Consider the following 11,028-nt stretch of genomic DNA (forward strand, 5'->3'; position numbering starts at 1 on the left):
CCTTTATTTGGATACAGAGCAAAAAATATATTTAAAGTCTTTATTTATGTAACATTTATTCACTTAACTGACTTTAGTCCATTTTAAATGTCTGATGCCTTACTGAAAAACTATGAAAATAATCTAAACAAGATGACTCTCACTTTGTGTCAAATGAATTGAGAAATGCAAATTCTTTAATAAAACTGGTAATTCTTTTAGCAGACCACTTAGTATCTAATAAGAAGCTGCTAAGTATTCTAGACATTATGTTCTTACATATCTAATTTAATTTTCTCAATTTGATTATCTACATTAAAATTGAAATAACAAAGGACAAATATTTTTAACTAAAACCACTTGTATCAAACCTAAAAATGTGACCATTTTTACACTATTAATGTTATACTATCAAACTGGAACAGTATGTGAGTTGTGATCTGCCAGGAATGCATGGTTTTGTGCCTGCATACTGATGTAGACAGCAAAAAGAAAAGGAGTACTTGTGGCACCTTAGAGACTAACCAATTTATTTGAGCATAAGCTTTCGTGAGCTACAGCTCACTTCATCGGATGCATGCTGTAGCTCAGGAAAGCTTATGCGCAAATAAATTGGTTAGTCTCTAAGGTGCCACAAGTACTCCTTTTCTTTTTGCGAATACAGACTAACACGGCTGTTACTCTGAAACCTGCTGTAGACAGTTCATCCTCAAGGACTAGCTAATGTCTAAGGATGATAAAATTACACCTAATATTTATATATGTTGAAAACAAATAATCTGAGGCCTCATTCATCTCTCAGTTACACTGGAGGAAATCAATAATAATTCCATTGACATCAGTGGCATGCCCTCGTGCCCCTGGGGATAGGACTGACCCGGGGTTTGGCTCTGAGAGGGGCGAGGGGAAGCCCGGGGGCCGGCTCAGAGGGGAGGGGCCCGGACGCAGCACAAGGCTGCGGGGGAGCTCCAGGGGCGGAAGGTCTTGCTGTGCCAGGCCAGCTCGGCCACAGGGGCTGGACGGGGAGCACCATCCCGGCGCCGGTCGGGCGGGGGCGATGCGGCGCGGCGCGGCGGGGCTGCCCCTCCTCCCCGGGGGCCACCTGTCCTTCCGGGCCACAACCAGCTGAGCACCCGTCTGCAGCGGGGAGGGCGCCAGCTGCCCGGAACAGCGGCCGCGATCTCACGGCACCTGGTTGTCATGGGGACGCCTGGAGGCGGGTAAACAGAACACCGCCTCCCCCCGCGACCGCCCTCCCTTGGACACAGACTCGCGAGAGCAGGAGGCCCGCGGCCTGGCTCAGTCTCAGCCGCGGAGCACGGCGCCGTGGCTGGCGGCGGCGGAGCGGGTGGAGCTGCTCGGCCTGGGGGTGAGCGGGGAGAGCGCGGGGAGCCGCCGTCCCTCCCACCGCGGGGCTCAAGCTGTTTCCTCGGGAGGCCGGTGCCCTGTAAGCCGCGGGAGGGGTCGCGCCTGTGAGCGCCGCTGTCACCAGCCGGGCCAAGGCAGCGAGCGGGGCTGGGCCTGGCGCCTGTCCGTGGCGGCCCCCGGGGCCTGGTGTCCAGGCGGGAGACTGACCCACCAGCCATCGCCGCTGCTCCGGGAACGGGCGGGGCCCGTAGGCTCCGCCGCGATCCCAGCCCTGGCTTAGAGGCTGCGCCGGGGGGTCGCCGAAGCCTGGCGGCATCGGGCGGGTTCCCGGGAAGGCTCGGGGGCGACGGACACAGCAGCGAGCGCGCTCCGCGCGTGTGAGGTGTGGGAGACAAGTGCCCTGCCGGGGTGCCCGGGTCTGGGGAGAAACGTGGCCCTGGTCAGCGTGTGCCGAGAGCTGCAGGACGAGGTCATGCAAGCGAGGAGCAACCCAGGGGCAGTCCTGTGTTTTGTTCCTCTCTTCCGTCATCCCCGGGAGCGCCTGTGGGCTAAGCGGAGAGCAGGTTCTCCCGCTCTGAAAGCGTTTGTTTTCGGAGCAGAGCTGGTGTGTCCTTGGCATCGTCACTGTTTCATTGCTTCAGGGATCACTCGCCAGGTCAAGCTTTTATATCGCCCTGTGACCCTGGCTTCCTCTGGCCTTTCCTAGGCTGCTGCCTACTTCTTCGGGGTTAGTCAGGGTAGGTCCCATTCCTCCTAGCCCAATGTATGTTCCCTGGGGGAGGCGTCTTTGGCTTCCTCCCCTCTGCAATCTTTTGTTTCATCCTCCCATCAGCGACCCCCCTCAGCGCAGTCTCACTTGTTCCTAGGGTCTCTTAATACTCTCATTCACTTCTCCATCTGTTCCTGTTTCATCTTCTCATGGACGTCCCACTGCTTCCTCAAATTAAAATGGATACGGTACTCAATGCATGAAGTGTCTGCCTAAAACATTCCGTCCTTTATCACTTTTCACAAATCCACTGTCTGCCTCATCACTCAAGTGCCACCTTTTGCTCTTTTCCCTCATGTACCTTTGCAGAATTGTGGCCTTAGATTACAAAAGTCTTTAGGGAAGAACATTCCGCAAGTTATAAGGCTATATAAATCATAGAATCATGGGACCGGAAGGGACCTCAAGAAGTCATCTGTGCCAGTTCTCTGCACTCATGGCAGGACTATGTATTATTTCTAGACCATCCCTGATAGGTGTTTGGAGATTTTTAAGAGCAGGTTAGACAGTGATGGAGATTCCACAATCTCCCTAGGCAATTTATTCTGGGTGCTTAACCTCTCTGACAGGAAGTTTTTCCTAATGTCCAATCTGAACTGCCCTTGCTGCATTTTAAGTCCATTGCCTTTTGTCCTAGCTTCTGAGCCTAAGAAGAACAATTTTTCTCCTTTCTCCTTGTAACAACCTTTTATGTACTTAAACTGTTATCATGTCCCCTCTGTGTTTTCTTCTCCAGAATAAACAATTTTTTTTCAGTCTTCCCTCATAGATCCTGTTTTCTAGACCTTTAATCATTTTTGTTGCTCTTCTCTGGACTTTCTCCAATTTGTCCACATTTTTCCTAAAATGTGGCCCCCAGAACTGGACACAATACTCCAGTTGAGGCCTAATCAGCATGACATAGAGCAGGATTACTTCTTGTGTCTTGCTTACAACATTTTTGCTAATGCATCCCAGAATATGTTTATTTTTGCAACAGTGTTACACTGTTGACTCATATTTAGCTTGTGATCCACTATGACCTCCAGATCCCTTTCCACAGTACTCCTTCCTAGGCAGTCATTTCCCATTTTGTATGCATGCAACTGACTGTTCCTTCCTAAGTGGAGTACTTTGCATTTGTCCTTATTGAATTTCATCCTATTTACTTCAGACCATTTCATCACTTTGTCCAGATCATTTTGAATTTTAATCCTATCCTCCAAAGCATTTACAATCCCTCCCAGCTTGGTGTCATTCGCAAACTTTATAAGTGTAATCTCTCTGCCATTATCTAAATCACTGATTAAGATATTGAATAGAATCAGACCCAGAACTGATCCCTGCGGGATCCCACTCGATAAGCCCTTCCAGCCTGACTGTTTACTTATGTTTAATTATAGAAAGCTAGGTGAAATTTGTATAAGAACTTTGATTGAAATCTCTTGAAGGCAGGGACTCTGTCATTTATGAGTGGAAAGCACCTACTCCATTTTGGGTGCTACTGTAATGCAAATAACTGCTTACATTAATATTCAATTATAACTGTTGTACAGTTTTCTTTTTATGGAGGCAATAAAAATTCTAAATCAAGAGTGGTGACAAACTTATTTTGGGCTGAAACATGACACTCTTACTAGATTTAGAATACTTAATTTAATTTTAAATGCAAAAGGATTTGATATGGTCAACTTTATATTCTGAAACCAGGCATGGTACTTGGAACTGAAATGTTGCCTCTTTGCACACATTTTGTACATGGCCTTTTCACATTCAATATGACAGGATTTGTTTCGAGAAACATACTTTTGAATTTCACTTACATACACAAACGAGCTGTTATATTAACAGTTTTTACACTTCTTTGGATAACTTCATGTTTTCTGAAACTGTGTTTATATGTTTTGATAGAGCCACTAACTTGCTTACTTAAATATATAATCAGTCATATTTCTCAATATACAGGGGTCCCCGAATATACTTCTGTACACAAATCCAGATCTGTACCTCAGTATGCTACTAAAACTAGATGAAAAACTAGATGACACATGCCAAAAATTATTCTAATACAAACTATGTTAAGCAGGCTGGCTAACCTATTGAGGAGGGCTTTAAACTAGGCTGACCGGGGGAAGGAGACCAAAGCCCTGAGGTAAGTGGGGAAGTGGGATACCAGGAGGAAGCATAAGCAGGAGAGTGCAAGAGGGGAGGACTCCTGCCTCATACTGAGAAAGCAGGACGATCAGCGAGTTATCTTAAGTGCCTATACACAAATGCAAGAAGCCTGGGAAACGAGCAGGAAGAACTGGAAGTCCTGGCAGTCAAGGAATTATGATGTGATTGGAATAACAGAGACTTGGTGGAATAACTCACATGACAGGAGTACTGACATGGATGTATATAAACTGCTCATGAAGTGGGGGAGTTGCATTGTATATAAGAGCAGTATGACTGCTCAGGGCTCCAGTATGAAACTGCAGAAAAACCTGGGAGTCTCAGGATTAAGTTTAGAAGTGTGACCAACAAGGGTGATGGGAGTCTGCTATAGACCACCAGACCAGGGGGATGAGGTGGACGAGGCTTTCTTCAGGCAACTAACAGAAGTTACTAGATCACAGGCCCTGGTTCTCCTAGGGGACTTCAATCACCCCGATATCTGCTGGGAGAGCAATACAGAAGTGCACAGACAATCCAGGAAGTTTTTGGAAAGTGTAGGGGACAATTTCCTGGTGCAGATGCTGAAGGAAGCAACTTGGGGCAGAGCTCTTCTTGACCTGCTCCTCACAAACAGGGAAGAATTAGTAGGGGAAGCAAAAGTGGATGGGAACCTGGGAGGCAGTGATCATGAGATGGTCGAGTTCAGGATCCTGACAAAAGGAAGAAAGGAGAGCAGCAGAATACGGACCCTGAACTTCAGAAAAGCAGACTTTGACTCCCTCAGGGAACTGAGGGCAGGATCCCCTGGAAGAATAACATGAGGGGGAAAGGAGTCAAGGAGAGCTGGCTGAATTTTAAAGAAGCCTTAGTGAGGTTGCAGGAACAAACCATCCCGATGTGTAGAAAGAATAGTAAATATGGCAGGTGACCAGTTTGGCTTAACTGTGAAATCCTTGCTGATCTTGAACACAAAAAAGAAGCTTACAAGAAGTGGAAGCTTGGACAAATTACCAAGGAGGAGTATAAAAATATTGCTCAGGCATGCAGGAGTGAAATCAGGAAGGCCAAATCACAACTGGAGTTGCAACTAGCAAGAGATGTTAAGAGTAACAAGAATGGTTTCTACAGGTATGTTAGCAACAAGAAGAAGGTCAGGGAAAGTGTGGGCCCCTTACTGAATGGGGGAGGCAACCTAGTGACAGAGGATGTGGAAAAAGCTAATGTACTCAATGCTTTTTTTGCCTCTGTCTTCACGAACAAGGTTAGCTCCCAGACTACTGCACTGGGCAGCACAGTATGGGGAGGAGGTGATCAGCTCTCTGTGGAGTAAGAAGTGGTTCAGGACTATTTAGAAAAGCTGGAAGAGTCACAAGTCCATGGGGCCAGATGCACTACATCCAAGGGTGCTAAAGGAGTTGGCGGATGTGATTGCAGAGCCATTGGCCATTATCTTTGAAAACTCATGGCGATCGGGGGAGGTCCCGGGTGACTGGAAAAAGGCTAATGTAGTGCCCATCTTTAAAAAAGGGGAGAAGGAGGATCTGGGGAACTACAGGCCAGTCAGCCTCACCTCAGTCCCTGGAAAAATCATGGAGCAGGTCCTCAAGGAATCCATTTTGAAGCACTTCGAGGAGAGGAAAGTGATCAGGAATAGTCAGGTGGATTTGTGCTGGAAATGGCCTAACCTGATGATCACTTTAGATAAGCTATTACCAGCAGGACAGTGGGGTGGGGGGAGGTATTGTTTCATATTCTCTGTGTATATATAAAGTCTCCTGCAGTTTCCACGGTATGCATCCGATGAAGTGAGCTGTAGCTCACGAAAGCTCATGCTCAAATAAATTGGTTAGTCTCTAAGGTGCCACAAGTACTCCTTTTCTTTTTTCAGGAATAGTCAATATTGATTTACCAAGGGAAAGTCATGCCTGACTAACCTAATTGTCTTCTATGATGAGATAACTGGCTCTTTGGATGAGGGGAAAGCAGTGGACGTGTTATTCCTTGACTTTAGCAAAGCTTTTGATACGGTCTCCCACAGTTTTCTTGCCAGCAAGTTAAAGAAGTATAGGCTGGATGAATGGACTATAAGGTGGATAGAAAGCTGGCTAGATCATCAGGCTCAGTGGGTAGTGATCAATGGCTCCATGTCTAGTTGGCAGCCAGTATCAAGCAGAGTGCCCCAAGGGTCCGTCCTAGGGCCGGTTTTGTTCAATATTTTCATTAATGATCTGGAGGATAAGAACATAAGAATGGCCATACTGGGTCAGATCAAAGGTCCATCCAGCCCAGTATCCTGTCTACTGACAGTGGCCAATGCCAGGTGCCCTAGGGGGAGTGAACCTAACAGGTAATGATCTAATGATCTCTCTCCTGCCATCCCTCTCCACCCTCTGACAAACAGAGGCTAGGGACACCATTCCTTACCCATCCTGGCTAATAGCCATTAATGGACTTAACCTCCATGAATTTATCCAGTTCTCTTTTAAACCCTGTTATAGTCCTAGCCTTCACAAGCTCCTGAGGCAAGGAGTTCCACAGGTTGACTGTGCACTGAGTGAAGAAGAACTTCCTTTTATTTGTTTTAAACCTGCTTCTCATTAATTTCATTTGGTGGCCCCTCGTTCTTATATTATGGGAGCAAGTAAATAAAATCATGAGTGGTGTGGAGAAAGTGAATAAGGAAAAGTTATGTACCTCAATCATATCCCCCCTTTAGTTTCCTCTTTTCCAAGCTGAAAAGTCCTAGCCTCTTTAATCTCTCCTCATATGGGACCCGTTCCAAACCCCTAATCCTTTTAGTTGCTCTTTTCTGGACCTTTTCTAATGCCAGTATATCTTTTTTGAGTTGAGGGGACCGCATCTGTACACAGTATTCAATATGTGGGCATACTATGGATTTATATAAAGGCAATAAGATATTCTCCATCTTATTCTCTATCCCTTTTTTAATGGTTCTTAACATCCCGTTTGCTTTTTTGACTGCTGCTGCACACTGCATGGATGTCTTCAGAGAACTATCCACGATGACTCCAAGATATTTCTCCTGATTAGTAGTAGCTAAATTAGCCCCCATCCTATTGTATGTATAGTTGGGGCTATTTTTTCCAATGTGCATTACTTTACATTTATCCACATTAAATTTCATTTTGTTGCCCAATCACTTAGTTTTGTGAGATCTTTTTGAAGTTCTTCACAGTCTGCTTTCGTCTTAACTATCTTGAGCAGTTTAGTATCATCTGCAAACTTTGCTACCTCACTGTTTACCCCTTTCTCCAGATCATTTATGAATAAGTTGAATAGGATTGGTCCTAGGACTGACCCTTGCGAAACACCACTAGTTACCTCTCTCCATTCTGAAAATTTGCCATTTATTGCTATCCTTTGTTCCCTGTCTTTTAACTCAGTCCATGAAAGTATCTTCCCTCTTATCCCATGACAACTTTATTTACATAAGAGCCTTTGGTGAGGGACCTTATCAAAGGCTTTCTGGAAATCTAAGTACACTATGTCCACTGGATCCCCCTTGTCCACGTTTGTTGATCCCCTCAAAGAACTCTAATAGATTAGTAAGACATGATCTCCCTTTACAGAAACCATGTTGACTTTTGTGCAACAATTTATGTTCTTCTATGTGTCTGACAATTTTATTCTTTACTATTGTTTCAACTATTTTGCCTGGTAGTTTCAACTAATTTGCCTGGCGTGGATTGCACCCTCAGCAGGTTTGCAGATGACGGTAAAAGGTGGAGGGTAGGGATAGGATACAGAGGGACCTAGACAAAACAGAGGATTGGGCCAAAAGAAATCTGATGAGGTTCAACAAGGACAAGTGCAGAGTCCTGCACTTAGGACAGAAGAATCCCATGTACTGCTACAGACTAGGGACCGAGTGGCTAGGCAGTAGTTCTGCAGAAAAGGACCTAGGGGTTACAGTGGATGTGAAGCTGAATATGAATCAACAGTCTGCCCCTGTTGCCAAGAAGGCTAGCAGCATTTTGGGCTGTATAAGTAGGAGCATTGCCAGCAGATCGAGAGATGTGATCGTTCCCCTCTATTCGGCATTGATGAGGCTTCATCTGGAGTACTGTGTCCAGTGTTGGGCCATACACTACAAGAAGAATGTGAAAAAATTGGAGAGAGTCTAGGGGAGGCAACAAAAATGATTAGGGGGCTGGAGCACATGACTTACGGAGAGGCTGAGGGAACTGGGCTTATTTAGTCTGCAGAAGAGAAGAATGGGAGTGGATTTGATAGCTGCTTTCAGCTACCTGAAAAGGGGTTCCAAAGAGGATGGATCTAGGCTGTTCTCAGTAGTAGCAGATGACAGAACAAGGAGTAATGGTCTCAAGTTGCAGTGGGGGAGGTTTAGGTTGGATATTAAGAAAAACATTTTCACTGGGAGGGTGGTGAAGCACTGGAATGGGTTATCTCGGGAGGTGGTGGAATCTCCTTCCTTAGAGGTTTTTAAGGTCAGGCTTGACAAAGCCCTGGCTGGGATAACTTAGTTGGGGATTGGTCCTGCTTTGAGTAGGGTATTGAACTAGATGACCTCCTCAGGTCCCAACCAACCCTGATATTCTATGATTCTTCAAACTCAAAGGACTTAATTGAATACTTTTTCCAAACCGTAAAATCACTACTTTATTTTTGACAAAAGGTCTAATTCCACCCACCTACATGTTAAGTTTATTAATTTGAAATAAGGTAACAGTTGCCCAGTTCACATCAGCAAGCTAATGCGTTTGCTGAGCAATTGCTACTTAAAACTATGTTTATGCTTTTATCTAGTTAACCAATTAAAGTATATTAAACCTCACATTAGCACATTTACATTTTTGGTCCCATATAAGGTATCAAAGAATATACTTCGCTTAAGTTAATTTTATAAGGACTAATGTTTTGAAATGGAATTGGATACTTTAAAGACAGGAATTTAAGAGATCTTTTCCAAGAGTGGACCATTGAAACCTGAGTTATTTCTTCTGTATTAACAGGGTATTTACAACACATGATGTTGGAAGAGTTCCTTTAATGTCAAACATAAGAGTTATGGCAGCACATTGGAAGAAAATGTTGGTGATCCTTTTAGCAGCTCAAGCATTGCTTATGGGTCATAGCTTTGAGGAAGAGGATGTACCTGATGAATGGATTCTTCTTCATGTAGTCCAAGGTCAGATTGGAGCTGGAAACTATAGCTACTTGAGACTAAATCATGAAGGGAAGATAGTACTTCAGATGCAGAGTTTAAAAGGCGATGCAGATTTGTATGTATCTGATATGACCCTTCACCCCAGTTTTGATGAGTATGAGTTACAGTCTGTAACTTGTGGTCAAGATGTTGTTTATGTACCAGCCCACTTCCGCCGCCCAGTGGGAATAGGAATCTATGGTCATCCTTCTCACTTGGAGAGTGAGTTTGAAATGAAAGTATATTATGATAGAACAATTGTAGATTATCCATTTGCGGAGGCTTCCTACAACCCAGAAGAGATGGAGACAAGCCAGAAGCGGACTCATTCAGCAGAAGATCAATCTCAGGATGAGGAGTCTATTTTTTGGACTATACTCATTGGAATTTTGAAATTAATACTTGAAATTCTTTTTTAAAATAATCAACTGGACATACACTGGACTAGAGTGCACTTGTAGCCTATGACTTTGAACATGAATGGCTTGCTGTGAATATTGGTACTCTTTTTTGTAAAGTTACCTGAAGAGGTATTCAGGTTACCTTTTCTATGCCAAGGAGGGGAAAAGCAAAGCCATAGTTAATTTTGTATTGAAGCCCCCTTCCCACCTTCCAGAAGTAAAATGAGCAGAAAGCACAGTATTTGTATAGTTTTCTTTATAAATCAGGGTTAAAGTGAATTATAAATAAAGGGAATCTTATTAAAATGTATCACTTTGAACAGGTGCATAAGAAAATGGATCTTGATAATTCACTGTATTTTCTAGTAATGTGACAGTTTTATACAAAGAAAAGTTGTAAAATCTGAAAGGTGCAGTTTTAACAACCCCATCCAATTTAAAATAAAGAACTAATTTTCTAATCTCTTTGCAGTGTGAACAGATCTTTAGCACATAGCACTTTAAAATGCTGACAGTCATTGGAACTTGAAAGCAGTGTAACAAAGACCAGGAAATATCAAAGTCAAGCGTTAAGGTGAATAGTGATTTTAGGTGCCTAGTTATATCCAATTTAAAGGAGCCTGACTTTTCAAAGGGTAGGTACTCAGTGGTTTTTTTCAATCTGCTCTAAGGTATCAAATTGGGCATTTAAACTGAAGCACCCAAAATCACTTAATCGCTTTTTAAAATCATGACTTGAATCAAGTTTGCCATCTTCTTTATTTTCTCTAAAGGTAGAGGCTGATCTTTCTAGTCAGGGAAAGAATTATAATGAATCAGTTATTCAGCTATTTTTGTATCTGTAAATATATATATAAGCAATATTGCACTGCTCATTAAAAGCAACTCAGCCTGCATTATCATAATCAGGAAAAGGTTTCTCTCCATCCATGTACCCCTTTTCTTAAGTGTAACCACAATTTTAGTGCCACTTCCATAGTATCATCTATTCTCTATATGGTTTTTGGTGCATCTTTATGAAAATTAGATGCATTTAACTTTTGGGGTGCAAGTTATTTTCCAGTTATAAGGATTTAATAAAGGAGACTGGATTTTCTGGCAATGCATTGAAATTTTTATGTATTACTCCTACAAGCTTCAAAGTCATGGCTTTTTTTTAAATTAAAGCAACGCTGATTATAGTAATT

The 11,028-nt window shown here is 43.6% G+C and overlaps 1 protein-coding gene across 2 annotated transcripts; it reads left to right on the forward strand.

Annotated features, from left to right (window-relative positions):
- The first annotated feature begins 1,095 nt into the window (after positions 1-1,095).
- C3H6orf120 (chromosome 3 C6orf120 homolog) lies at positions 1,096-10,943 on the forward strand. 2 transcript variants are annotated; one of them, XM_077813354.1, is made up of 2 exons: positions 1,096-1,348; positions 9,247-10,943. In XM_077813354.1, exon 2 carries the CDS (start codon positions 9,284-9,286, stop codon positions 9,857-9,859), a length of 576 nt encoding a protein of 191 aa, XP_077669480.1. In that variant the 5' UTR covers positions 1,096-1,348; positions 9,247-9,283; the 3' UTR covers positions 9,860-10,943. The 2 variants fall into 2 exon arrangements, with proteins under 2 accessions (XP_077669480.1, XP_077669479.1); XM_077813353.1 differs by lacking the exon at positions 1,096-1,348 and adding an exon at positions 1,358-1,426.
- The last annotated feature ends 85 nt before the right edge of the window (positions 10,944-11,028 follow it).

This window comes from Eretmochelys imbricata, chromosome 3 (genome assembly GCF_965152235.1).
Source record: "Eretmochelys imbricata isolate rEreImb1 chromosome 3, rEreImb1.hap1, whole genome shotgun sequence".
NCBI classification, from domain to species: domain Eukaryota; kingdom Metazoa; phylum Chordata; order Testudines; family Cheloniidae; genus Eretmochelys; species Eretmochelys imbricata.

Bases quoted from the DNA above. Each gene is read 5' to 3' on its own strand.
- C3H6orf120 (XM_077813354.1), top strand. From the start codon at position 9,284: ATGTCAAACATAAGAGTTATGGCAGCACATTGGAAGAAAATGTTGGTG.